The 27,067-nt window shown below is 41.6% G+C and overlaps 12 protein-coding genes across 12 annotated transcripts; 4 read left to right on the plus strand and 8 right to left on the minus strand.

Moving 5' to 3' along the window:
- Positions 1 to 43: 43 nt before the first annotated feature.
- Positions 44 to 4,187, plus strand: VTP21DRAFT_7088 (uncharacterized protein; the record flags this gene model as incomplete). The annotated part of the gene is made up of 12 exons (XM_069397790.1): positions 44 to 649; positions 720 to 837; positions 905 to 1,047; positions 1,119 to 1,227; positions 1,282 to 1,407; positions 2,120 to 2,499; positions 2,559 to 2,741; positions 2,804 to 2,898; positions 2,968 to 3,002; positions 3,077 to 3,345; positions 3,419 to 3,521; positions 3,586 to 4,187. The coding sequence occupies 12 exons, from the start codon at positions 44 to 46 to the stop codon at positions 4,185 to 4,187; spliced, it is 2,769 nt and encodes a 922-aa protein (XP_069255315.1).
- A 343-nt stretch (positions 4,188 to 4,530) lies between these two features.
- Positions 4,531 to 5,058, minus strand: VTP21DRAFT_7089 (uncharacterized protein; the record flags this gene model as incomplete). The annotated part of the gene is made up of 1 exon (XM_069397791.1): positions 4,531 to 5,058. The coding sequence occupies one exon, from the start codon at positions 5,056 to 5,058 to the stop codon at positions 4,531 to 4,533; it is 528 nt and encodes a 175-aa protein (XP_069255316.1).
- A 438-nt stretch (positions 5,059 to 5,496) lies between these two features.
- On the plus strand, positions 5,497 to 5,820 carry VTP21DRAFT_7090 (uncharacterized protein; the record flags this gene model as incomplete). Its single annotated transcript, XM_069397793.1, has 1 exon — positions 5,497 to 5,820. One exon carries the CDS (start codon positions 5,497 to 5,499, stop codon positions 5,818 to 5,820), a length of 324 nt encoding a protein of 107 aa, XP_069255317.1.
- Positions 5,821 to 6,377: 557 nt separating this feature from the next.
- VTP21DRAFT_7091 (uncharacterized protein) lies at positions 6,378 to 6,745 on the minus strand (the record flags this gene model as incomplete). The annotated part of the gene is made up of 2 exons (XM_069397794.1): positions 6,378 to 6,474; positions 6,537 to 6,745. The coding sequence occupies 2 exons, from the start codon at positions 6,743 to 6,745 to the stop codon at positions 6,378 to 6,380; spliced, it is 306 nt and encodes a 101-aa protein (XP_069255318.1).
- A 204-nt stretch (positions 6,746 to 6,949) lies between these two features.
- VTP21DRAFT_7092 (uncharacterized protein) lies at positions 6,950 to 8,418 on the minus strand (the record flags this gene model as incomplete). The annotated part of the gene is made up of 5 exons (XM_069397795.1): positions 6,950 to 7,128; positions 7,201 to 7,285; positions 7,352 to 7,683; positions 7,754 to 8,131; positions 8,205 to 8,418. The coding sequence occupies 5 exons, from the start codon at positions 8,416 to 8,418 to the stop codon at positions 6,950 to 6,952; spliced, it is 1,188 nt and encodes a 395-aa protein (XP_069255319.1).
- A 1,743-nt stretch (positions 8,419 to 10,161) lies between these two features.
- On the minus strand, positions 10,162 to 10,930 carry VTP21DRAFT_7093 (uncharacterized protein; the record flags this gene model as incomplete). Its single annotated transcript, XM_069397796.1, has 3 exons — positions 10,162 to 10,217; positions 10,279 to 10,644; positions 10,717 to 10,930. 3 exons carry the CDS (start codon positions 10,928 to 10,930, stop codon positions 10,162 to 10,164), a joined length of 636 nt encoding a protein of 211 aa, XP_069255320.1.
- A 2,293-nt stretch (positions 10,931 to 13,223) lies between these two features.
- Positions 13,224 to 15,259, minus strand: VTP21DRAFT_7094 (uncharacterized protein; the record flags this gene model as incomplete). The annotated part of the gene is made up of 3 exons (XM_069397797.1): positions 13,224 to 14,261; positions 14,339 to 15,118; positions 15,173 to 15,259. The coding sequence occupies 3 exons, from the start codon at positions 15,257 to 15,259 to the stop codon at positions 13,224 to 13,226; spliced, it is 1,905 nt and encodes a 634-aa protein (XP_069255321.1).
- A 408-nt stretch (positions 15,260 to 15,667) lies between these two features.
- VTP21DRAFT_7095 (uncharacterized protein) lies at positions 15,668 to 16,507 on the minus strand (the record flags this gene model as incomplete). The annotated part of the gene is made up of 1 exon (XM_069397798.1): positions 15,668 to 16,507. The coding sequence occupies one exon, from the start codon at positions 16,505 to 16,507 to the stop codon at positions 15,668 to 15,670; it is 840 nt and encodes a 279-aa protein (XP_069255322.1).
- Positions 16,508 to 16,850: 343 nt separating this feature from the next.
- VTP21DRAFT_7096 (uncharacterized protein) lies at positions 16,851 to 18,015 on the plus strand (the record flags this gene model as incomplete). The annotated part of the gene is made up of 4 exons (XM_069397799.1): positions 16,851 to 17,043; positions 17,114 to 17,405; positions 17,473 to 17,657; positions 17,723 to 18,015. 4 exons carry the CDS (start codon positions 16,851 to 16,853, stop codon positions 18,013 to 18,015), a joined length of 963 nt encoding a protein of 320 aa, XP_069255323.1.
- Positions 18,016 to 18,406: 391 nt separating this feature from the next.
- Positions 18,407 to 20,449, minus strand: VTP21DRAFT_7097 (uncharacterized protein; the record flags this gene model as incomplete). The annotated part of the gene is made up of 3 exons (XM_069397800.1): positions 18,407 to 18,588; positions 18,655 to 20,239; positions 20,339 to 20,449. 3 exons carry the CDS (start codon positions 20,447 to 20,449, stop codon positions 18,407 to 18,409), a joined length of 1,878 nt encoding a protein of 625 aa, XP_069255324.1.
- A 162-nt stretch (positions 20,450 to 20,611) lies between these two features.
- VTP21DRAFT_7098 (uncharacterized protein) lies at positions 20,612 to 24,853 on the plus strand (the record flags this gene model as incomplete). Its single annotated transcript, XM_069397801.1, has 10 exons — positions 20,612 to 20,741; positions 20,838 to 20,962; positions 21,025 to 21,172; positions 21,231 to 21,924; positions 21,985 to 22,268; positions 22,332 to 22,401; positions 22,462 to 22,649; positions 22,708 to 22,916; positions 22,983 to 24,178; positions 24,247 to 24,853. 10 exons carry the CDS (start codon positions 20,612 to 20,614, stop codon positions 24,851 to 24,853), a joined length of 3,651 nt encoding a protein of 1,216 aa, XP_069255325.1.
- A 400-nt stretch (positions 24,854 to 25,253) lies between these two features.
- VTP21DRAFT_7099 (uncharacterized protein) lies at positions 25,254 to 26,380 on the minus strand (the record flags this gene model as incomplete). Its single annotated transcript, XM_069397802.1, has 3 exons — positions 25,254 to 25,778; positions 25,842 to 26,107; positions 26,170 to 26,380. The coding sequence occupies 3 exons, from the start codon at positions 26,378 to 26,380 to the stop codon at positions 25,254 to 25,256; spliced, it is 1,002 nt and encodes a 333-aa protein (XP_069255326.1).
- Between the last annotated feature and the right edge of the window lie 687 nt (positions 26,381 to 27,067).

Here is a 27,067-nt window from a genome sequence, read left to right on the forward strand (position 1 = left end):
CTGACTTATTCGCATTTTCTCTTGCTTCATTCAGACGTATTTTATGACGAGCAAACTTGAATATCAGCTCGCCCAAAAACTAGAGCATAGAACACAGCGAGCTCTTTTGCGTCAGCTTCCTCTACATTCAACGTCCCTCGTTGACTTCTCATCTAATGACTTCCTAGGACTTTCTCATTATTCACCTTTTCATACACGCTTTCTTGCTGAGCTAGAGCTACTTAAGCGTCTGGGATCCACTGGCTCTCGTCTTCTCACTGGGAATTCAACTTATGCACTTGAGTTAGAAAATCAAATTGCTGCGTTCCATGGTGCAGAATGTGCTCTACTCTTTAACTCAGGATACGATGCCAACGTGGGCTTTTTTTCATCTGTTCCTCAACCGAACGACACAGTTATTTACGATGAGTATATACATGCGAGCGTGCATGACGGTTTAAAGACGTCACGTGCTAAAAAGAAACTCAAGTTTAGACATAATGATGTGGCTGACTTGGAGAAAATCCTAAGAGAAGTTAGAGCGCAGGATCGCGATGGGAATTTAATTATTGCAATTGAGACCTTATACTCTATGGATGGAGACACGCCTCCCTTAAAGGAGATTGTCGAAATTGTTGAAAAGTATTGTGGTTACCTTGTTGTAGACGAAGTAAGTTAGACATCTGAAATCGGTTAATTTTAGCTGCTTTCACTAACCTGGAGCTATATCATCCTGATAGGCCCATGCCACTGGCGTGTGTGGGGAACGCGGGAGTGGTTTGGTTTGTGAACTTGGACTAGAAAAGCGTATATTTGCGCGTTTGCACACATTTGGCAAGTCTCTGGCGAGTAATGGAGGTATACATTTTATTTTCTTTCACCATTAGTGCTAGAAAACTAGGCTAATTTTGTATGATGGATATAGCGGTATTCCTTTGTAATGAGATCACTCGTTCATACCTAATCAACTACGCTCGGTCATTGATCTATACCACATTTTTATCCTTTCCGTCACTTGCAAGTGTAAAATGCGCATATGATTTGCTTATCAGCGGAGATACTTGTCATGTAAATACATTTAAAGTTGCCTCTGCCTTTGCCCAGTGCCTTAAACTTTCCATATTCTTTAAACATTTTAGCTGCGCCAAAAACTTCAATTTCTTATTCGTCACTTCCGTTCCACCCTCAAACTTCCTCCTCATTTGCTCCTGCCATCAACAAGCCCAATCCAGGGCATTGTTCTTCCAGGTAATTCGAGAGTGCGGCATTTGGCTAACTTCCTGATATCACGTGGGTTTCAAGTACTTCCTTTATGTTCACCTACTGTTCCAAGAGGAAAAGAGCGCGTTCGTATTTGCTTGCATGCGCACAATTCGCAAGAGGAAATTGAGATGCTCGCAAAGGCGGTGATGGAATATTTTGCAGAGCGTAAGGAATTACTGGAAGAATTAAAATCCAGATTATGAGAATTCCAGTAATTTTAATCACAATGGCATAGCAGAGTGTCTATACGGACTTGCACTTTTATATAGACATGTAGACTTACTATTGATAGATCCAGGTTTTAGGGTTTTAAAAAATAAAAATTGCTCGTCACATTTTTCTCTTTCCAATTAACCTTTAGCCTCACTCTTCTTACTATCCCTTTCTTTGATGCGCCCAAGTTAACTTAAATGATTTAGGCCGTAATTGCTTGTAGGACAGATCAGTGTAATCGGCATGACATCTAGGTTGCAGTTATCTTTTGAATCTTAATTGCCCTAATTTTGCCAGTTCTAAATTTTCGTTTTACTCTTGAGTAGAATGACGTAAGTTCCGAAATGTCTAAAGACGCTATGACCATCCTACCGCGTGTTCATGGATCCAAAAAATAACTCATTTTTTCATTGTTTGATAATAAATAAATTTCATGTTAAAATGGATCCCTTGTATTCATTAAATAAGTGCACCTACTTTTTAATGGCTTCTCCCTCCTTTTTTCTCCAAACCGATCTCTAGACTTATCCCAGTCACTCTTTCATGTCATTGCATCCTTACTTCCTCTTCTTCGGTACACTATTTGCCACACTGATATCAGCCGTCGTAGAAGCTTTCGGGCGACAATGTAGAAATGAACCAAACGATTTTTCCACTCCTACAGAAGCACCCGGTCTTTTAAATGACATGACAATACGATCCACTCTCCCTACCTACCCTGAGGATCTGTCCATTGAGTTCACATTTTCTCGTAAAAGACCCCGAAATAGACTGTTCGAACGAGGGCTTCAAAGGATTTTCAGTTTCTCAAAAGTATCAGAGGCAAGAGATCAGGAGTTCGATGCCTTAAAAAAGAAGAAGCAAAACAAAGCAAATACCCCAACTGACACACCTCCGAATCTTAAGCTTGCGTTCATTGCAGACCAGGGCCTAGGAGAGAATTCTCGTAAAGTGCTGACTATGATCCGTGAATGGGGTGCACACGCTGTCATACACAATGGTGATTTTGATTATCATGACTCTCCAAGAAAATGGATCCAACAGGTATTATCAAACTGAATTTCGAGTGATGGCATTAATGAATTAATTCACTATTGATGCAGATTGATAGCATACTTGGTCCCGATTTTCCTTACTTTGCCAGCATTGGCAATCATGATCAAGTCAAATGGAAGGGACGATACGGATATAAACACATCTTAATCGATCGCCTCTATCGCACAAAAATGCATCGTCACTGTCGAGGAGACTATGGAGTCAATATGGAATGCAACTTCAATGGAGTCGTAAGTCCATATATTTCTGGTATACTCTTTTCAGTTGACAATATTTCAGACATAAATATTAGCACTTCATCCTCTCTGGAGTGGGAATTCGGGGAACTGGGCATGCAGATTTTGTTGATGATGTGTTTTCTCGAAGTCGTAATACTTGGAAGATATGGTAAAGAAATTGCAAAATACCTTATGTGTTGAGAGATATACATACTTATATAACGGTATTCATCCGTAGCAATTGGCATAAAAACCAGAGAATGTTCCAAACAGGTCCCTACTCTATTTCTTCCTTACTCCTTCCTCTATTTATTCCTTACTCCATTGCCAACGGCTTTCTTTATTAGGTAAAAAACACGATGAAGTAGGCTATGAGATATATGAAGCATGCCGCCGGCACGGAGCTATCGTTGCTACTGCACATGAACATTCTTATGAACGCACTCATCTCATTTCCAACTACGAATCACAACAAATTGCGTCAATGAATGGAACTCTGCATCTTAGACCCGGGCATAGTTTTGCATTTGTAAACGGTCTTGGTGGAGAAGAAACGCGGCCGTGGCAAAACGGTATGGAAAAAAAGCCTTGGTGGGCAGCAACTGCTAGCAGTAATGTACGTGGAAATGCGCAAATTGGACCTCCATGGTTTATAGTATAATGGGAATCTGAATTTTTGCTTCAAATAGAATAATGTAGATTTTGGTGCATTCATGTGCGAATTTCATATTGATGGTGAGCCCAACAAGGCCCGTTGCATGTTTAGAGACATAAACAGGAAAATCTGGGATCGTGAGTATTCGATATTTCATTTTGGATGACGTAAAAACAATACTAATCCCCATATTCTGGATAGAATTCGATGTCTACTCTCATCCCAATGCACCAGCCTATAATTCCTTTCAGGCAGCCCGCACACGATTTTTAGAATATCCCGTCACCTCACTCTCCGATATACAAGCCCAAGCAGCACTCGCTCTGCCATCAGAAAATTCCAGAATCATACCCATTGCGGGAAGTCGCAACGGGACCTATGCGTCAATAGTATTTCGCAACATACACCTCATATCGCACGAGCGCATAGATCATGCACATTTGCAATTATTGATACTTCCGTGGTCCTCACATTCTCAAATGCAAATTAAAAGTAGCGCCAAAGTACGGTTGGAAATTAGAGTTTCCAGACAGATAACGAAAGAGGATATCCTTCTTTCGGCCAACGTGATCATAGAGGAGCAGTTAGAAGAGTTCGAAACAGGTGAAATATGGGTATCCCCCGATATAGCTCCGTTGATCAGACCGCTTCTTCTGGAAGAAGGGGATTCAAAGGGAGATATTACCGTTGAACTGCGCGGGACATTGGATTCCGATGCCGCTGAGGCAGAGATACAGGCTTATGCTTGGGGTGAAAGCGGATGTTTTGCCCCTACCCTCACTTTACAGACCAAACTTGCTTAGCACAGAGAGGTTGATATCATTAATTAAATCTTATTTATATCATGTTGATTCACTAGGAATGTTTATTGCATTAATTATTTTGTGCACTCACAACTATTCTTTATTTTCTAGAATTTTTAGCTCTTATTAACATGTTTTTTCAGCATAGGTAATATATAGCTTATCCATGGATGTATTTTCTTTATTGATTATTCATTTTCCATTATTTTTAAACCAATCTACATTTGTATTTATGGGGATGAGTGTAATATCTTTCCTATATGGAGAGCGGAGAAGCGGAAAGATGAAAACAAACCTCGTAATTAGCCCAAGCAAACGACATATTTGATGATTTGAATCAATGTCAAGCGAAGATGGAATAGCGTGAAAAAAATCTCGGGAATCTCCTGAACTCAAAGAAAGGGCGAGCTCTGATCCAAAAGCCAGGGGTCAGAAAAATTCTACTGTGCCGGAATGGAAAGTATTGTTGACGTTTCTCAAGTACTGAATTAGGGCTGTTGGAATCGCGAGAAGCACTTTCCTCAAACCAACCTAATACCCCCTCCCCTTCACCTAAACTTCCCTCTGCTTTCCTTTTTCCGGTCGTTTTGACTTTATCTTCCTTATGAATAGTCCCCACCCCCTTCAGAATCTCTCCGATATTACTGACATCTCCTTTCCCGGCTACGGAGATGAAAATGTTGTGTGGTTTCAAACGAATTTTAGGTACAATGGGCCGATCGCCATGAAGCGGCGTTGGAATCTGAATGAGAGTTGAAAGATCAGGGGTTTCACGTGGAGTAATATCGACCGCCGTCGGGAGCACAGGTTGCACCGGCAAGGACGACACAAAGGATGCAAGGACAATGAAGAAAATGAAGGCGTATATCATGGTGTATGCCCTCGGCGGGATATCTTGTTTCGTGCAAAGAATTGCTCAAATCAAGGATTAGCTGAGTGCTGGTCAGATTAAATAACAACGCAAGGAAACAGAATTAACATAATAGGCTTCTTTTTGATGGTGAATATTTTTAGTAAAAAGCAAAAATGATAACCGAACGTTTGGATATATAGATCCTAGAGAACGAGTTTATTTCATGGAAAAGCATATAATATTCATCTTCTTGGATAGTTATATTTTAAAATAGACCCACTTTTTCAAATAATTTCGTGAACACCAGTCTACCTTGTATATCAACCTCTTTCCTAATTTCTTAGGGTCCACCTCATTGAACTCAAATATCTTCATTCACTATTTTACTGTTTCTACCCCCAAAGAAGCTCTATCAAGACGGCTAAAATAGAAGAGACGAATTCCAATTCAAATAGCATGTACAATGCCAAGAAACCTTATCTTCTGGCTACACTAGCTTTACTTGTTCTTATCGCATTAGGGACCTCCTCTGCTGCCATCACTGGGCAGCGGCAGGGGCAGCAGCGGCAGAAATCGCCCCCAATTCTGCCTACTTTACAGCCGGCCGTTGAGCCCCCAATTTCTGGCCGCGCAAAAAAGAAGATGTCTGTAACACAGACCATACATGTGCCAACTAAAGAAACTGGAGAGCCGCAGATCAGCCAAGTCCAAGAATTATTTCAGCTGGAAGTTTTAATTTTAGGATATGTAGTAAGCAATGTCCCAAACGTTTCTATTTAGAAAGCGTTATGTGGGCGGTTAAGATAAGTGATGTAGTTTCACTAATAATTGGATAATGAATTGAGAATCTCTATCGTATAATCTTGATAAGAATTGGGTCAAACACGCTCTTTAGAATGTTGTACAACTCTAGAATAGAGCACGGCAAAAGCTCAAAGAATACATTACATTCTTTTGCAATATAAAGATATCTGCACTCTAGTTGGCATTTTAGTTCCCGCTAGTATCTCCTAGTATTGATTGCTCTTTGGATATTTACTTTAGGTAATTCTGAAATTTTTTAGTGTTGTAGTCGAGTCAGTTGGTTAAAGCAGGCTGCTATTATTCTTCTCTATCCGCTCATACTACTAATCACACTTTTATCGTTTCTTTACGAGATGAACATTAATATCTTAGCCCTACCCGGTTAGAGGTTTAAATTCTAATGATTTTTGAGTCGCGTAGAACACTTTGCAAGTTAACATGTTATTAAGGAGGAAAAATAATTAACAGCGAAGAGAAATATACATAAGCAATAGGTTGGTGAAAATATATATACTAGAAAGCTATTAAACTCATCATTTATCCTTCTTCATCTCCTCCCTAGTTTTTTCAATGACATCCTGCGATACATCACCCGTCAGAGCCGAGTCAGACTCCATGTACTTGACAAATCTAAAAATTCAAAGCCAATTAGTGCGCCAATTTCAATAGATGAGAGGAGAAGATACACTCACGCGTTAATAGCCAAGAATAGCCCAACATTAATTACAAACAGCATAATCACGTAGATGTTGGCCTTTGTCAAAAATGCAAGGAACACTAAGCTCACGAAAAGGGCGATGAACGAGACATTCATCACTCTAACTACTCCGGGCTTCACGCCGGGCATGAAGAGTGAATCCGTAAAATCTTGCAATATAGATGATGGTTGTTGTGTCGACATTTTTAACTCGTCCTTTTCTTATTATATATCGTTTGTTGAAACGCTGCTGAAATTCACCTCCAATCTAGGAAGAAATTATTCGGTGCCAAAATTTATTTACAAAAAAACATCACACTGGTAATAAATTGGTCGAAATTTTATATATAGCAAAAATAAAAAAATTAGGATTAGAGTAAAATTGGTCATAAAACAAAATAATTTTTTTTATTTGAATGGCCGCCCCTCTTGTTTGGTGTGGGATTCTATTTCGTGATCTTTTCGAAAGGTAGATGCGGAGGAAGAAGAGGAGGAGGCCTGGATGGTCGACAATTGGCGCCGTAGCGATTCGATCTCTTTCGACATGGTATCCTGGGATTGTTTCATTTTATTGATGTATTCAACGGCTTATAGAAGAAATGGAAAAGCTATTCAGAAAAGATCTCTAACTTTTAATCAAGATCTATAATGTAAAATACCTTTGCTCAAGATCTCCCATTTGGACGTCTTTAAGCTTTTATCGAAGGGGAGTGATTCTCTTAACTCATCGAACAGCTCTTTCATCTTCAGTTAAAAGGTAGCTACATTAAATGCTTCCAATTGTTACTTTCATTTCATTGATGAGATTACCTCTTTTCTACGCTTTCTCTCTGCCAGCTTGTGTGAGATACGAAGTTCTGGAGAACGGCTGTATGGATTCTCGGATTTATATCCGCTCGAGTGTGTTGTATAAGGGTCAGGAGGATAGGGAGAGAACGGGTGCACGCTAGTGGAAGCTAATACGGGAGGATAACCTTGTCGAGGAAAGTCAAGATCCATTGGTGACCTTGATTCTTGTATATTGTGGAGGGAAATGCGATGCTGTCGTGGGGGAGCGGAAGGAGGGTATGGAGGGCTAGAGGGCGCAGATTGGGAAACGAGTGGATCGGGGAAAGGTGATAGAGCCTGAGGGTGAGCCTTTACTATAGCATGAATGAAAATCGTATAATGTAACATCAAGTGACATGCAGTTATTATATTTGCTGCACTTACATCCTATGGGCGAGTTTTCCAAAGCTCTCACATCCCCGACCGCAAAGGAGTGTCTCCGCTGTTGCGGCTCAAAGTGCGCTGACATTCCCCCGGCTCCCCCAAGTGATCCATGAGGCCTCGGTGATGTTGTAGTGGAATAGTGAGAAATTGTAGGTGCTTCAACTCGCGCATATTCGGGAGGAGAAGAAGGTGACGGTGACACCGACGTACTTTTGTCAAAGAGGGAGTGTGAATGTAACATAAGATTCGGGTGCGAAGGTCGTCTTGTCTCTGTGCGGTGATATGCAGGATCGGTTAAGGAGCCACGGCGTTGGTGAGTGGCCGGAAATTCGTATCCGGTATCAATGCGCGGCAAAATTCTGATTTGTGTATGGTCATCTGGCAATATACCATAGAGAAACATTATGTTAGATTAATTCGCTCCTCCCTCCCCTCTATAAGGAAAATATACTATGTGAAAACGGCAAGTTTACGAGTGAAGATTCATCCTTTCCTAATGGGAGGGAGCTCGCAGGTGGAAGGAATTGGCGGTGCTCTAGCCTTGGATTGGATGAACTCGACGGGTGAGGGAGATATGAAGGACGATCGCTTAATGATGAAACAGATGGTAACAACTCACGCGAAGGAGGAAGCGATGCGGAATGGTGTGGGGGAAGTTGAGACATTGAAATAGAGATAAGTTAGAATAAAGCCTAACCAAGGTCAAGAACCTGAAAATAGAATTAACTGGATAGTAACAATAATAATAATAGATATAAAGAGAGAGAAGTAAAGAAATAATTTTAGAAAAGAATGGGATAGGAGAGAGTAAGGAGGAGGGGAAGAGCGGAGAATTCAAAGAGAGAGAGGTGATACTGCATAGAGTTTGAGAAAAGGGCAAGGAGGTTTCTATTTTTCTCTGGTGGCAAGTCAGGAAAGGATACAGATCCGAGTCTGATCTCAGCTTTGGAAACTTTATTTGCACAGGGGGAGATGTGCTGCAGTGTAAAAGAGCACGCTACATACATAGATGAACTGGAAACTGAAAACACGGAACTGATATTAGGTAAACACGCATCATCATATGAGCAAGGCCGAGACCGACTCCAATCGATATGGAAATGCGAATTTATCTCGCTAGATCGTAACCCGGGTGAATTTTTTTGGATTGAGGAATGGAGAGCGCCAAAGGCTGGTTCATTATGAGGCCGGATCGGTTAGAGAGGATGGGGGGCCTGAGTAGAGGGATTCTGCGGAGGCCCATCGAAAGGCTAGCATCCTGATATTCTCTAAACAAAGCATAATGAATTTCCTTTCCTCTGAATCCTATCCGGCTTGTCGTTCGATTTTGTAAACGAAAAATAATACCTAAACGAGATAAATAGGCCCCTATTCTTTTAGATTGGATGGCCACGAGGCCAGAGTGCAGCTACCATGGTTGCTTTCTTCGCCGAGTATAGCATGTGCATCTAGCCAATGTAACACTGCAGGATGCGTCCTTCACAGCAAATGCCAAATTGCTGTCTATTTCCGGAGGGATGGCCTACAGTGTCTTCGTCTAGAATTCCTCCAAGGACGGGTTCTTCAGTGCGTTTAAACACGTGTGTTGATCCAATCCACCGGGTCAGGCATCGATTACGACTCTCTGCTTTATTATTGTGCTGATTTCAGGTTTGTTCAGGGGAGCGGCGACGAATACCTTAAGAGGCTGAACAACCACGAGAGGCTCCATTTTTATTGCGGTTTAACCTTGAAGCGCAGGTGGTATTGCGATCTAGCCCCGAAGATAAGGAAGGGAGTAATCTCCTTCTTGATTAGGAAAAAGCTGCAATATCCTGCATCATCAAAGCTGACTAAACTGGTGCTTTAATAGCTTTGCTCTTGCGTTACGTTTAACGCAGTGAATACTCTTTTCGTAAGGGAGAACAACAGCTTTCGTTATCGGGATTATAAACTACTGACACGATAGAAAGGACGAGCTCTCCAAAAGTGGGAGCGCAGCGCTTTTTCAAATAGCCTGTAAACACAGTGGAGCTTTCAATGTATTATTCCTTACTAAACCACTCACTGGCTTCATAAGTGAGCATACTTTTCTTATCTAAACTTGGCGCAATAAAATCCGCTGGAGGACGATAGCTAGCTTGCATTATTCAAGGATAGTTGTTATTCACCAGTGAAAGGATAATACATCTAGGGTAATACAAGTAATAGGCATGTCACCTCTGTCCGATTTTTTCACTCCGCCCCACCTACTATAAACTTGAGTTTTCAGCAGGTGGAAGCAGTGAGACATAATCAGAAGAAATTTGATAAGTCATGCCTGCATTGCGTTGATTTAATAAATAGCTTCTATTATTTTTAGAATTAACAGAGAGGTGTGAAGGAAGGCAAAGAAAGGCATCGGATAGCCAGGTCAATTCAAGAAAATATCACTGATGCGTGCCCAATGTTTCCGTTGGGCTCTGACCTAAAATGCGTAGGAACGCTAGTATAAGAAGTAGCTTAGTCTAATCATCTCCCATATTTTCTTGATTGGATATACTTACTGTCAGTAATGAAAGCTGTTAATCCCCAAAGTTCGATCTCTGGCGGTAGCCCTACGCTTTCCGGTACCTTGAAGACCGGGTAGAGGTATTTGCTGTCTCTGAACTGTTGTGTACGTCGATTCTTGGGGTCATATAAGTACGATAATGGCAGGGTAAATACTCGCTCAACCTCGTTGCAGTTATACTGAATAGCTTTAAGATCTAGTGGTTCGCGAATAAAGCCAACAAAAGGATAAACACGTAGAGTGCGCGTTTTGTTAGGTAATACAGCCAGCTGTCCTAGAATATCTATTGAAGAGGAGGATATTCCGATTTCCTCTTGGGTCTCGCGTAAAGATGTGGCATGAAGAGATTCGTCTTGAGAGTCTACAAGGGAAAATGAGAGATTAATTTACATAAAATAAATAGAATTGTGAATTGGGGCATTTGCAAAACTACCTCTTTTACCTCCCGGGAAACTTATCTCTCCCTGATGCTCTCTAAGATTGAGGCTCCGCACTGTGAAGAGAACACTAAGCTGGCCGTCCACTACGCACAGGGGCATAAGTACGGCGGCATCGCTTAGCTTTTTGGTAGTGTCCCATTTCCATTTATATCTCTTGCCCTCTTTTTTACTATATTCATTTAATCGGGATCGAATTACATCGATCATGTTAAGATCAAAATGAGGAGTAGATGCATTGCTGAAGGAGCATTTTTGCAGCGAGTAACATAATAAATTCCTAGTTAATGATGATGAACGAGCGGGTAAGAATTCAATACGAGTGAAAAGTGTTCTTCTATGCAGACACCTCAACATAATCACAAAGTCAAGTACACTTGGGGAGGAGCAAAAGATCAAAAATGACAAATTCAAAAAATGCGTCACCACCACACGTCCGCAATCACAACAGAGACTGCAATATCAGTTGTTAAGCAAAACACATATAGTTGTTTGTGCATTCTATTTCATAAGTTCCATATGAAATACAGCAAGTTTAGCTTAATTGTTTAGCATTTGTTTATCATGCACCCAAAATGCATTGAAGACTAACTACTTTCCTTACTCTTACCGCCACATTAGCAGCTGAAAATTATGGATTCTAGAGGAGTTCCTGCGTGACAAATTCCAGCTTTATTCATTACAACCTCCACACTACATGAAGAGCGCTAATTCCGAGTGTGTGCTTCTGCTTGCACACGTAAACTGTTTCCGATTTTGGGCCATATTGGTGGCGACGTGGCCGATATATAGTCTTCCCACGTTTCATTCATTTTCCTCATGTGTCTCTCCTCCCGGAAACGCTTTGCATACTGGTTAACTATAATCGACATGATAATCTGCCTCAATTGTAAAGCCATCAGTTGAAGTCTTTTATTTTAGATAATGATGAGTACACCCTACCATGATCATCGCCCACCCTCCCCCGATTCCCAGTTGCATTGTGATTATTTCCTCTGGAGCCGCCTTGCACCTTTTCTCTCTTTGCACTCTAGACTGTTTATTTCCGAATTTCTCCAAGCAGAAGGTCACGATACTATGGCGATTGAACGCGTTAAAAATTGTCACGCATACAAAAACAGTTATCCAGAGCAGTGCGACTATCCAATTTGAGTGAATGAGAACGCGCAAGATCATACTATTCCTCTAGATACCATGATTTACCAATTTGACACTGGAAATGGTTAGGTTAACCTTTCTCAGAGGTACAACTTACCTTTCCAACAGCGACAATCCCAATAGTTCCTACACAAAACACAATAATAGCCAAGGCAACAAGAGCATATTTTTCCCAATATATTATTGACGCGTATTTAAATGCCGCTGGAATGGGGCTTGAGCTCACAACCAGAAAACAGCTAAGTATAGGGGCAAATAGGGTATAAATAGACGAGAAGCACAGTAGAAGCGTACTTAGAAACTCATTTGAGCAACATTTATTCAACATATTTACGGAATGGTGCAAATGGCAGAGAAAAAAGTTCTAGAATAAAATAAAACGATGCGTAGGAAAAAAGAATTACTTGAGGAAAGAGAATAAAGATATCGTGGATTATTGCGGAGTGAAAAGAATCAGCCTCCAAATTAGATACTTATGAATTTCAGGAGTATTTTGCCACCATTTTAAAAGCCACTTTGTACAACTTAGCCAATACTTTTAACCCAATTTTGATGGTTGTGGTAGAATGAAAGGGATGTAAAGTGCTTACCATTCGTAAGCACTTTTCACAAAGAATCTTAGAAAATGTTGGAATTGCAGGAAGGCATACATTTTCGCTTATTATATGGTCTTGAAATAAAATGGTTTTATTAAACGCATTTTATAAACTTTTGAAATCTCGCTCTACTCCCTTAAGAGGATAGGGCTGGGTATCGTTTCGCTTGCTTTCTGGCATACTTCAATGAATTTTAATCTGAGTAATACTTCTCTAGATACTCTCATCTTTGCTGGCAAGCTATCAGACTTCATGGACTCTTTCGGAATATATGCATTTATGTGCTCATCCAACTAGGGTATTAGTTTTATTTTCCATCAAGTTTCTTTCACTTGCCACAAGAGTATAGATAGAGAGCGTACAAGGAAATCCCATTACACTCCTTCTCATCATTAACGAAAACCATATTAATTAGCTAAACTCCGAAATAAACTATCCTCCTTTCTCCAATAGTCCAAGTTGTATCGTTAGTGGAAGCCGGTTGAGTGCAAAATGTGAGGAGCCATCAGGGGTTTATATTCATTACATTTTCCCCTCCAACCTTAACGGAAAAAATAGAAAAATGGAATCGACGTAGTCAATTTTCAAGGGTCTGACGAGGATACAGCGCGAGTTCCAATGATATTGCCTTTGCTGAACTTCCTAATGGTTCTCTTTCGTCTCTTCTTCCACGCTCTGTACTTACAAATTTTGGCAAACAATATTACGATATGCCATTATCCTAGCGTACGGAGGAGCATGCAAGCAAACTAAATATGGGTATACATCTCATCGCGTGTACTTGAATGTTCGCCTAGAATTGCGTGGGTGATTTCGCTCGTCAATAAAGAATCTCTTCCCTCAAATCCTTCGAGCCAGTTAAAGAATCCTTGTACGTGGCGGTGTAGAGGCGCCGCATAGGGCAATCCTGCTTCATCACAATCGAAGAGAATTTTCAGAGTATTCAAATGACGTTGCCTGGCCTTCAGCTTATCTTCTGCAGGAATCGATGGAGATACAAGAATTTGCTGGTGGGTGCATATCGAAAAGACTAAAGCGGAGAAAATACTGATAGTGGTGCAAAATCCAGGGTGGGCAATGGCACGTTCTGCTAGGTCAACCACACGGTCAGCCAGTTGAAAACACTGTTTGTATGAGTATATTTCGATAGTGGTCCATTCGTCCATGGGCCGTTGAGATATTGCAGCTTGTAGGAAAAAGTTGTGGAAGAGCTGGAGCTGCTTCATATGCATTATGGTTTCAAATTCAATCACGCGCCCAAAACCGGATGGGGACGTGATCTCGTCCACATTATCAACACGGAAGGTATCTGGCAAACTGATTTCAACCTCTCGGATAACACTTTCCCCAGCAAACGCCAATTCCTCGGGCGATTCAAATTCGTTTTTGCGAGATAACACATCCTGCATCTTGTGCAGTAATCGCTGGGTATAGATGGCATATTCTACAAAATACTTGGTATCTGCATTCTCATGAGGAAGTACCCGAGGCACTTCCTCGGGAGAGATCGGATTGGGGAGATCGATTTTGCGAGTAATGTACAGCTGGTAGGAGGCAGTGAAGGTTTTAATGGCCCATGCAATCCGCCTAAATTGCTCTCGTTCCATTTCATTCATGCTGGCCTCTATACCTGCCTGGCTCATTTTTTCAAGATGCAGCCTAGCAAGATGGAAGTAAATTTCGCGATCTTTACTGAGCTCCTCGCCAAACGATAGCTCGACAGAATAAGAGTGCATATTGATTAATCCTAGTAGTACGGGAATAGAGGGTTCGTCAAATTTTTCTTCCTATAAACATGATAGAGAAATTTCAATAACCAAATTAGGGAGAGAAAGAAGGTGAAAAAAGAGGAGTGAGAGTTTACAAGTAATTTTCTCGCCATTGCGTAGGCAATATTGCTAATAAGTAACAGATAGCTACTCGATGAGCCACGATGTTCTGTATACAGATGTTTTGCAGTCCATGCCCAAACTGACCAGCGCAGAAATTGGTCCATTTTTCCATTTTCGATATTGGCAAGGAAAGCATCTCGATCCACAATCTTACAATAGACGAAACACTCCAGATATTGGTAGGCCAAATTTCCCATGGTGCGTTGGTATAGCATTAGTGCAGCAAAACCGTCAAGCTTCGATTGTGGAGGTGCTGGTGAATTATTGAGTAGCACGGGCAAGGGAAGCCGCAACTCAGTGCCGTCGGGCACCACTATTCTAGAGAAGTAGGTCGACCCTGGACCAGTAAGCTTGATCATAAATGGATGAGGAGACTTATTTCTACTGCTGGATCTCGATAATAAAGTTGGAGATGATTTCGTGACATTTATGTGGAGGAATGCTGCAAGATCATTACTTGTCCGCAGATCGGTTTGTATACTTAACCCAGAGGGGGTATGGACAATTTGCCAATTAGGAGGAATCGGCAATTCTGAGGAGGCGGGTATATTGCTTAGGCAGAGAGTTCGGGAGTAATGCGACATTTTCTCATTCCAATAAACTTCCATTTTTCGTAAATCGGAAACCGCTTGGCCAAGCCGACGAGAAAATCCTTCCGTAAAGGCTTTCATGTTTTGTGGTACAGGATATACACATATCTCTCCTGCAACAACACATCGTGAGCAACTTGGCGATTCCATGCCGCACCGCACCTAATTCACAAAGTTAGATCATTAATATTTTTCTCCTTCCCCTATTAATGCTACCTTTTTTTGACGACATCTCCTGCAAGAGATGCTAGGGCAGAATGAAGCTGCCGATTCATTAAGATTATCGCTCGATTCCCGCAGCATTTCCACTTTGAATGGGTAAAAGCAGGCTGTCTTAGAGTAGCCAGTGAATTCAGGGTCTATTTACCGGTAGCCAAGCATCCCTATTTTAATTTTTATCGAATTCAGCCCAACTGAGGCGGGTCGCGCAGAGATTTCTTTTTTCGTAGTTCTTCTCCGTAGAAACTTTGATATTTTTCACTTTCGAATCGTTTAAACCCTCGGCCACAAAGGGTAGAGTTATGGTGCACTTTTCATTTCATAAGGTTTGAACACTTGTATATTCAAAATAGAGTTAAAGAGCAACAGCAATTAAATTAATACAGAAATGCTAGAAATGTGCTAAATTACGAGGTTGAAGCGAGTGGAAAAGAAAGGAGAGGAGGAGTCTCAGGTGAAGGCATATTCTATAGTGCTTCTCTCGCTACTCATTTAGGGTGCATTCTTTGCCTGCCTTTTAGCTCTAACTCTTCTTAGAACCAAGTACGCGAAAGAAGCTAACCAGAGCACACATTGTATGAAGCCAAATATCACACCTCCGCGGCCATTTTCACAGGCCTTCTGTAAAAATCCCACCCATGGAAAATTTTCAGGGCCGAACGGTGCAGATTGGGCAGCATATCCTCCTCCGCGTACCCACCCACACTCAAATACACTCTTGGGCTCTTCAAGACCAGGCACAAAATTCGCTGGAAGTGGGGGTTGTATAACACTAGCGATGCTTGCACCGAGCAAAGAGAGAGCCAGTGCGATATTAGCTACCAAGCTAGACATTAAGGGAGACCATTTTGGATTTGAGGGACCAAATAGGCAGCTGTTAAAAAGAGAAAGCCAAAGGGCCATCACAGAAGCAATAAGCAGCACAACAAGAGCTGGAGGCCATGGAAATCGTGGCACGTAGTTGCCCCAGTTGGAAGCGCCCGCGAGACCAGCGAGAAAGGATTGGATGTTCCCAAAGGCACCCCCAATAAATCCCACGGCAAAAATAGCGATGAGTAATTGTATAAAACGCAAGATTTGGATAGTGCTGAGGCGTTTTAAAAGGCGTGATCGTTTTCTTGTTTGGCCGGTAGCCCGAAATATAGATGGGAAAATTCGAGAAGAATGCTTGGGCTGAGAATAAAACTTCGATAATGTATTGGATTCATCGCATAGTTTGGATCTCTCCTCCATAGAATAGGGTGCATTGCGGGTATTGTTCGCCGAGGCTAAGTGGCATGATGGCTTTTCATCTGAAATAGGAGCTAATCGATTATCTTCGAATTTTTCCATCACGATGAAATTAATATATATATATCAGAAGAGTAATAGAGGTAAAATTCTTTTTGATGCAGATAAATATGGGATTTAATTAATAAACATAAGGCATGACAGAAAGCAAAACTCAAGAGATAAAGTCATTAAATTTTAAAAATTGTGGAGTAAATGTTCTCCACGAATACGTTGTAGGATATGAAACAACATACCAAAATGTAGTCACAAATCTCTCACCAAATCGAGCGGAGTCCAATCTAATAATCAGATGATGAATGACTGCTAAAAAAATAAACACAAACACCGCAACAATTGTCTTTTTTTCTTATACTTTTATCTGACCCTCCCATTCCTCTTTAAAATGAATACCGTAAAGCAAGAGAATGTTGCCCTAGTCTCTGAACCTCAGCCTGGCTTGAAGGTTACGGAGGCTAACTATAAATATTTAGAGGAATCACTACTATGCTCTTCCACTCCCCTCCATGAGCGTTTCCGCTCTCTCTTTACCCTTCGCAACTTGGCGGATATCAAGAGCATCGAAATCATCGGCAAAGGTAAGAAATACCTCCAGAAAATGCCATATTTATCTTAGAATAATAAAGCTTTGTCTTATATTGTATACAGGTTTTGCCGATGATTCTGCCTTGCTTAAGCACGAATTAGCTTATGTGTTGGGGCAAATTCGCAATCCTCATGCAATCCCCATTCTGAAAAATGTGCTTGCAGATATGAAAGAAGATCCAATGGTTCGACATGAAGCTGCAGAAGCTCTTGGTGCTATCGGCAACCTGTCAGTACTTGAGACTTTGGAGCATTATCTTAATGATGAGAGAGTAGAAGTAAGAGAAACTTGCGAGTTGGCAATTGAAAGAATTAAGATGGAGAACAGCGAACAGAAAGAGGTTTTCTCGATAAGGTAGATAGAGATGGAGAAGTGCATTGGCTAAAATATTTTGTTGATGTTTTTTTTTTTTTTTTGTAAGTCCTTATTCTTCTGTCGACCCTGCACCACCCACGACAAAGGTCGAAAAGACATCAGAACTTCGAGATATTTTGCTCAATTCCAAGCTACCTCTTTTCGAGCGATATAGGGCCATGTTTGCACTTCGAAACAAGGGCGATGAAGAATCCGTTCTCGCACTAGCGGAAGGATTTGGTGACAACAGCGGTAAAGCTAAATTTAAATTCTATATGGCTTGAGTTCATTTATTTAGTGAATATAAATCATGATAGCTTTGTTCCGACATGAAATTGCGTACGTTTTTGGTCAAATGTGCCACCCCGCATCTGTTCCATCCCTGATCAAGACGCTGTCGAACCCTGATGAAGCTGGAATGGTACGACACGAAGCTGCTGAAGCATTGGGCTCTATTGGTACCCCCGAGGTTCTCCCGGTGCTAGAGAAATTCCGCCTCGATCAGGAGCGTGTGGTGCGAGAGAGCTGCATGGTAGCATTAGATATCTTTGAGTATGAGAACTCTGACCAGTTTCAGTATGCGGATGGCCTGACCAAAGAGACGAATTAATATCCTATATCCATCATATTATATATATGTGTACATTATTTTCAAGAATAAAAGTTACCATCCAACTCTCGATCATTTATTAAAATAAGAACACCCAATAAAATTACAAACGGGGAGATTTGCCACAATAACTTCCAAAAACAAACAAACGAACAAACAAATATGCTGGAAATAGTATAAAGCTATAAAATGCATTCGAATAAAGAGAGGAAAAATAACAGAGTATAAATAAGTAGGCTGACTTCATTGGCGAATGTGATTAGCACAAAATTAAAAGACATGGAAAAATACATAACAAGTTTTCGTATCTTATTTGACACAATTTTTAAACCGCAGGTACTAAAAGGGTGTTGAGCTTCAACTACTGGTATATGAAATCAATAGTAAAAAACTACCCTGAAAAGCTCTGTAGATTCGATCGAGCATATGCCCTAAGAAAAGCTTCGCGATCTCGCACATTTTTTTCTCCCTTTAAGTTACAAAGAATTCTGAGGGTAGATGGGTGTCGTATCCCCACTTCCAAGAGCGTCTTGTCTTCATCCTCAGTCCAAACAAGCCGCTTAGCCGCGTTTGCTACAAAATTAAAAAAAAATTAGAATCGGATGGTCAAAGATGCACCGAATAGAAAATGGCTCTAACTTGATAATCTTCCTCGTAGCAGATCTACTGTGACTCTGAAGTTGCCACTAGTCTGCTTCAAAGCCCGCAGCACTTGAGTTGCATTATGTCCAGTATGGATGCAAATTGTCTTTAAATACCGCAAGAAGGCTTCGCGCCCCATTTTGGTGATGTTGGGCGGATTAACTTCGGGCGACTCATTGCCTCCAGGAATTTCTTCAAAGAATGCCGCTTCTCTGCCTTGTTCTAATTGTTGCCGCTTACGCCGCTGTATACGAACAAGATTTTCAGAAAATGAACCAAGCATCTCTTCAGCTGGCGAAGGTTCATGCAGCAACTCACTATATGCTCGCTGTAGGGCCGTGGTTGGCCGCACAGGTTTATCGGAGCGAAGATGATCAGTAAGTATATTGACTTCCGGGACATGTAAAGAGGGCTGACTCCTATCATGTCGGGTGACTGAATTTGGTTTTGAAGTAGAAGGGGCCAAAATGGGTGATGAGGTGATGGGTGGCGGCGATAATGCAACCTCATGCCTTTCTTCTTCATCGTCTTCCTCGCGTATGAGTCGCTGCCGTTTCCCGGGACGAGAATGTTCCTTTTCCAACGAAGCATCCTGGGCTGATTGGGGTGGTGTCTGAGAAGAGTTGGCAACATAGTCATCCCATCTACGTACAGGAGATGCACTTAATTCGAGACCTAGAGGGCTCTCCCGATGGCTGCGATCATTGGGAGTAGTCCCTCGATTATCTGAATAGGTCTCCTCGCCTCCTAATGAAAGGGGTGGTTCAGAGAGCCTATACATGTCGTTATCAAAATACATGTCGCTTCTTCTATCTTGTCTTGCTTCCGCAATATCCTCCTGCGTATCAAAGAATTCTTCGGCATCTGATTGTCGTCTGATATCTGAATCCGGCTCTTGAGTTAATTTTTCTGTACTTGTTCCGGAAGCATGATTCATAACTAAAGTGGCCTTATCTGCGGTGGTAGAGTATCCCAACTGTGAAGTATCAACTTGCACTCCAATCTCATTGGTTTTTCTTTCATGTTTTTCCAATACTTTTGCATATTTATCTGATGCTCTGCCCCGAATTCGTCCTGAATTCTCCTCTTCCCTAGACGAATATAATTCTTTTCCGCTTAATCGAGAATCTTCGGCGTCTCCTGCAGTCGCTCCAGACAAAAAGGAACTCCGCATGAACTCCTGTGAGAGCTCCTGGTGTACTTCTCTATCGACCTCATCGAGTCCCTCTAAATCTTCAAAGCTATCATCTGGTAAGGTCCATTGTGTTAGGTGCCCCTGCTGCTGTGTCTGTTCTTGTATATGCCTATTATCAGCTCTGCGATCTTCACCGTCATTCTTATTGGAATTAGAGCTGCTTGATTGAGAGAGCCTTTCAAAGTGGTTGATAGTGCTCCGCACCCCAAGTTCAGACTGAGCCCGGCGCACACGATGTTCAGCAGTAATGGAGGGATGCGCAATTCGAAGAGGTGATCTACGCCAGGAATCAGAGTAAAACGATGTAGAACTACGGGTCAAATTTAGTTGTCTGCTTCGATATTTTTCATATAGATCGCGCCACTGTTTCCATGAATGGTGTGGGTGCTATAAAGAAATGAATAATAGTGTACGCGTTTTTAGTATTTAATAGCACAAGAGAAAATTGGCAAATCGAGTATCAAAAAGGGAGCATTGAAATTATACCAGTTTTGCAAGCTCTTTATATACATTATTTCCTTGAATACCTCCAGATCGTGCCCTCATCCACTCGCGTAATACGCGCTCGTCTTCCTCTGTGAAGATGTCAGCTGGCATTGGAAGTGGATTAAGATGTCAAAATTATTTCCGGAGATAGTCCCAGGAGGATATTTTGTGACTTCAAGTGAGGCGCAGCATTTAATGAATTCACGTGGTATGCAAAGTACGCGTTTCGGATCAGTGCTCTTATACCTTTACTTTTTGTTCTCGAACTGAATTATGAAAGATTCACATAGAATCGTATTGGAGGCTACTCTGAAGATAGATAATGAGAAGCATGCAGTCGCCAGAGTGGGCCTTAAACTCTGGAATGCCCTTCATAATCATCGCGAGGAGGGTGGCGAATATGGTAGGATGTTAATAATTGTGAAAATTACTTACTTTCTCTGGCACACATTTCGAGGTGTAATCTAATAGTATTTTTGATATTATGCGTAATATTTAGATGTATTAATACCTTCTTACATAAGCATTGCACTGATCCCAAAGGACTCTTATCCGAGAAGCACTCAACCATATAACCATATTGTATTCGCAGAACTTTCACAAGAGATTGGGGCCGATTCTGAGGTGCTTATATCAAGTTTTATTATGCCGCTTGCTTGTGTCAATTTTAATGGTGTTTCTCTTAGGATATCCGAATAAGCGAGGATCTATTAGGTTCGCATTTTCACCTTACTGAAGAAACTAGGCTTAATATACAGCGAGTCCAAATAATCGATTTGAAAGAGGTCATATTAGGCGCAATAAATACACAAACATATGAAATTTTTAGAAAAGGTCAGTATTTTTCCCTCTGCTATTAAATACCAAAATAAACATTATTATCACTTTATAGATCCGGATCGCATCTGGAGCTACTTTCGCGAAAGTAGCCCTCCGGTTATACTACGGTATTCTCAAACTTATGCCTTAAGGCTCCAGAACTATCCAGATGAAGATATTAAGCTTCGAGTTTTGATGTGTGACCCAGTACTACAGGGGCGTGTGACGACAGAGACTAAATTCATAGTGACAATTGTAGATGACGAAAGGTCTCCATCGGTTCATGCAGATAAGCAATTGAACAATGAGGAATTAAATGGTATGGAGGAATTAGATGGTGAAAGCACAGAGCAGGAATTTGAACTAGATAGCTCGTTTATGATGCCGAAGCTTGTATCGCCTTTTTCAAATCATAATGACAAAAGCATTGATGGGTTACATTTTCCGGTTTCTATTTCGGACGACGAGGATGAAGAAAAGCTCGATTCAAATCAAAATATGGCTACGAACAATCGAGCGAATTATGAAAGTCAAGAGCAGACGTTATCCTTTATTCCAACTCTTCTCTCTGAGAATATCTCGTCAAGAACGTTGATCCCTGCACCGGATGAAAAGGACGATAGCGAGGCTAGAGTCTTGGTAGATGTGGGAGATCTTGGGCGATTAAAGGTATTTAGTGGCGACTGGGTTCTTGTGTCTGGACCCAATTTCAAGAAGAGCCGTTTATGCCGCATCTATGGATGGACAAATCCACTAGCCGACAATAAGTGAGCCTAATTGCTTTACTATTTCGTTTTATCCATGCTCACAATTTCATTTGTTTAAAGGAAAAACTCACCACAGCCCTTAGCCCATATCACTCCTCTTCTTTATTTCAATCTAGGATTTCCACTTCCGCCACTCTCATCAAAAGACGCAGTGTTACGGATTTCCCAGGCTCATGCCCTCGGGCCCCCTCCCACTGCTAAAGCAGTGACTGTAGCTCGAGTGACATCTCCTACTTCAGTAGACAAGGCAATAACCAATTCATTTTTCGATGCTTTACGGCGATGGTTTGAGCGTGAGGAACGAATTGTGGTAGAAGGAGATGTTTTCGGGATTGTTGTAGATGGTAACTAGCACTATTTAAGAGAAATGTATAAAATATTTGATTTGTTTATATATTATCTGATAGAGAAGAGCGCGCGACTTCGCTTACCAAAAAAGGACCAAGAAGGAGAGATTTTGCAATGGGATGAGCACAAGTATGTCTACCGTTTCTCACTATATTAAACAAGATTTCTTATAAATTACTACTAATATAGAGTTCAAAATGCCTCTGAAAATCCAACCATTGTTTACTACAAAATTACTTCAGTGGAATCAGATTACAACGAGCACCATTCTAAGCTGGGTTACGGAAGAAAGGTTGATCCAAACCATACTAAAATGGTGCAAACAGGGATGGAGCATTCGCGTGTACCCATCGGATTTTCACGAATGTATGGCGCAGGTGAGCATTTTTATTTTTAATTGCATTGAAAGTAGTTAAACAACCCGCTATCAATAAGGTTGTGGATTGCCATCCTCGTCCCAACTTCAATCCTCGTCAACCCCCTCAGCCTATGTGGCATTATATGATCTCATATCGTCCTGTTTGCACCCCATGTCCATTGATTTGGAGCTCACTTGTACCGTGCTGCTCCATGGCCCTCGAGGTTCTGGAAAACGCACAATAGTTGAGTGGATTGTGGAACAACTTGGTGTTCACGTTTACGAGGTTAGTTTAAATCTTATTTTAGCCTTGCCAACCTCGAGTATAACTTATCAATTATGTTTTTTATAGGTGAATTGTTATGAGTTTGCAGGCGAATCGGAAATGAAGACCGAGGGTAATCTTCGTGTCCGTTTCGACAAGGCTGTGCAATTTTCCCCCTGTGTCTTTTTACTTCGGCATGTGGATGCACTTGCACGGAAATCAGCGGTCGTAGAAACCGGCCAGGAGCCGGTGATTGCGACAGTGCTACAGGATTTATTTGGTCAGCTGACGACAAAATTCCGTGAAACTGGATATCCTCTGATGGTTGTGGGTACAACTACTGATATTGACAAGCTACCAGCGAATGTTTTGGGGTGCTTCCGTCACGAAATTGCTCTGGAGGCGCCAACAGAACCACAGCGGTTGGCAATACTACAGACGCTTCTCACGCAATCGCCACTTGCTCCTGATGTATCACTCTCCTCGCTTGCGACCCAGACCGCCGCCCTTGTTGCTAAGGATCTTGTGGATCTCGTGGCTCGTGCAGGTCTTGCTGCTCTCGATCGGGTGACGCATTCAACAAAAAACGTGCGCGACGAGGATATATCCTCTGCAGGGGTTGTGCTGACGGCAGCAGATTTTGATTTGGCACTCGGCAAGGCTCGCTCTTCGTATTCGGATAGCATTGGCGCGCCCAAGATACCAAATGTCACATGGGACGATGTTGGAGGGTTGGCTTCGGTGAAGGATGATATATTGGATACAATTCAGCTACCATTGGAACACCCTGAGCTGTTCGCGTCGGGAATAAAAAAGAGATCGGGTATCTTGTTATATGGTCCACCAGGAACCGGGAAAACTCTATTGGCCAAAGCCGTCGCTACTTCGTGTTCATTGAATTTCTTCTCTGTGAAAGGGCCTGAGCTCTTGAATATGTATATTGGTGAGTCAGAGGCAAATGTGCGCCGAGTATTCCAGCGCGCCCGCGATGCAAAACCCTGTGTCATTTTCTTTGACGAGCTCGACTCGGTTGCTCCCAAGCGTGGGGAGAAGGGCGACTCAGGCGGAGTGATGGATCGTATAGTGAGTCAGTTGCTCGCCGAGTTGGATGGAATGGGGGAAGGAGGTGGAGCTGCAGATGTCTTTGTTATTGGGGCGACCAACCGGCCCGATTTATTAGATCCTGCTTTGTTACGTCCTGGCCGATTTGATAAACTTTTGTATTTGGGTGTGTGCGAGGACCACGAGTCACAACTGAAAATCATTCAAGCACTAACTAGAAAGTAAGTGTGTTTACTTGGACCTCTCATGCTCCCTTGGTTAAACAACAGTTTATCCTTTAAATCTATAGATTCCGACTCCATCCAGATCTTGATCTCACCCACATTGCTGAGCGATGTCCATTCCATTATACTGGGGCTGATTTCTATGCTCTCTGCTCCGACGCAATGCTTAAGGCTATGGCACGGACCGCTGAGGCCCTTGAGTCCAAAGTTTCGGCCATCAATTCCAATCCGTCCAGTACACATCCTACTCCTATCACTGCGCAATATTTCCTTGATCACCTGGCTACACCTGCAGATATTGAGGTGGAGGTTTGTGAGGAGGACTTTGATAAAGCGTTGCGTGAACTCATTCCAAGTGTAAGCGAGAAGGAGCTGGAGCACTACAAGAAAGTGCGCGAGAGATTTGAGGGAACAAGTTCTGCTGAAGGTGATGAAGAGACGGAAAAGGAGCAGGTGCTCAAGAAATTAAATGCGCTGGCGGGAAGTGGAAAAGGAAAAGAAAAGGTAGTTGAGAGCGGAGGAGGCAGTGGGGTTGGAAGTGGAAGTGGAAATGGGAACGGAAGGCCCAGAAGACCTGAAATCATGGAAGGGAAAGGTAAAGCGCGTACTGGAGATGTAGATCCTGTCAAAGGGAAGGGAAGGGATAAAGGAAAGGGAAAGGCTAGAGCTTAATCTTTTATGTATTGTCTCTAATGTTCTCAAATAAATACCTATTCATGTGTACTGTTATCACTGGCTATTTTTTTTCTTTGCTTTTTATGCCTTCCTTCTCCTTGACTTGTTTAGATAGTGATTTAATATTGGGTTCTAGACAGATTGAAATCAACCATTATCTCTAATTTCTAAAGATGTATAGAATATTACGGTTTTATTTGGCGTATCCAGTATTAAACTCGTTCGAACAGGGAGAGTAAGTACATATTTTAGAAAATCAATATAAAAAAATGTTAAAAAACGCGATATGTTACAACACGATATAAATAGTGTAATAAATCAAATGCCCAATTTAAATTGAGTGCTTGAAAAACACCTATTTTTCATCCGCACAATTACAAAAAAAAAAAGAAACATTCTACCCATTTAGATATTCAAGCTTTGAAGCGTCCTTAACTTCCTCGATTTTGCCAATGTCAAAGTCGTGTATATTGTTTTGCACGCTATCTATTCCTTTGTAAGCAGGTAAGAAGGAGATATTGGCCCTAAGTTGGACAAGCTTAAACAAATATAACCCCACAAGAGCTGCAATCAACGCGATGCCCAGGTAACAAAAATAGCTAATCAGAAAGAGGAGCGTGGTGGGATTGCTCCACCCGAATAATCTGTAGAGTAATTGCCATATGGGGCTATCGACGACCGCACAGCAGTTCCAGAACCAGATGATCGGAGGTGATTCCCTAGCAATAGCAGTGTATATATTTTCAAGACTACTCGCAAAAAATCCCGCACCAAAAATGAGTTGTGCCGTTGCAATAAGGATGATGAATATCCTGTGGATGTAGTGCGAAATCAAGCAGAGAGCAACCCCGAGTATGCTGCAGATAAGCAGCCCAACAACAATCGGGAGAACCGTACGTTTATCATATTCAGCCAAAGCAGCCTTATGTAAAAGAGCCTTGCATTGTAAGTAAGCCCTTAATTTCGGGTTAAATTATATTCTTACCATGTCTATTGCAAAATAAATAGAGTACAATCCGACGCTTATTGAGGAAGCCACCGTAAACGCATGAAACTTTAAGGGGTTATTTTGCACTAGGTAATCTGCCTGAGCATATTGAAGACACACCGATATCTCTTCGCATCTCTTCATTATTACATTCACCAAAACGGACACAGCACCAAATACTACGGAGATGATAAGAAGAAGAACACTAGTCGCGACGCCTCTGCCTTCGTCTTCTTTAATTTGTGTAAAGGAATTTGAAACAACTATTTGAACACCAGATCAGTATCATTTTCGAATATATGAAAGAGGACAACGATTAACATACTAAGTGCTGTAAGAACAGCGCCCATGACAATTCCTGAACCTATCCCCAACCCAATTCCTATCCCTAATCTCTTCAACACGACCTTCCGAAAGAGTTTATTATGCCTGAAGGTTGCATCGATAAATGTCAAGAGCATAGCTAAGAAGAAGGCGAGTGGTAAAAACGCACCTATGCCTGTAATTAGATAGGCAGAATCCCAAACATCATCCATGATACGTGATTCTTAAGGAAAGGAGAGGAAGGGAATAGGATAAAGAGAGGATAAAAGGGAGAAACCTCGAATTCTAAGCAGTAGCTACAATCATGTTTGAACTTTCGCGAGGCTTTTAAGGTTGCCTTGTGTTCGTTCTCAGAGAAATTTATCCTAAAACTATTAAAGTTTGTAATGTTAAAAATAGAATAAGAACCCCTACATCATGGCGAGGGAAACATGATTCTTTTTCGCTACCATTTTAATATTAAACCCAAAGAATGTCAAAGTATATCCTAATATTGCATTGTATAATATCCTCTTCAAAGAACAACTGGTGGCCAAATAAAATTTCGGCTCAATTGCTTGTACTCATATGCCTAAGCACCTGTTGATTATTATCTTCATCCAACAGCATTATTTTGTGGATCGAGAGAATAAGTGAGAATGATAAATTGAAATAAGGCGGATATTATGCTCGAATTCTTTCCTAACACATGTGCTGGTGTCTTAATTGATATACTAATCCTGCTAAATTATATGGGGACTGCTTGACTATGGGGGTGTTCACGCTGCCGCTTATTCGGATTATATTGCTTAATTTTAAGCAAAATAATCCGAATAAGCGGCAGCGTGAACACCCTCATTATTTTCATATGGAGATCGAGCATTAGGAGAAATGGGACTTGCTAATAAAATATTTTTCGC

Source organism: Calcarisporiella thermophila (genome assembly GCF_041956535.1).
Source record: "Calcarisporiella thermophila strain CBS 279.70 unplaced genomic scaffold VTP21scaffold_3, whole genome shotgun sequence".
In the NCBI taxonomy this organism is placed as follows: Eukaryota; Fungi; Calcarisporiellomycota; class Calcarisporiellomycetes; order Calcarisporiellales; family Calcarisporiellaceae; genus Calcarisporiella; species Calcarisporiella thermophila.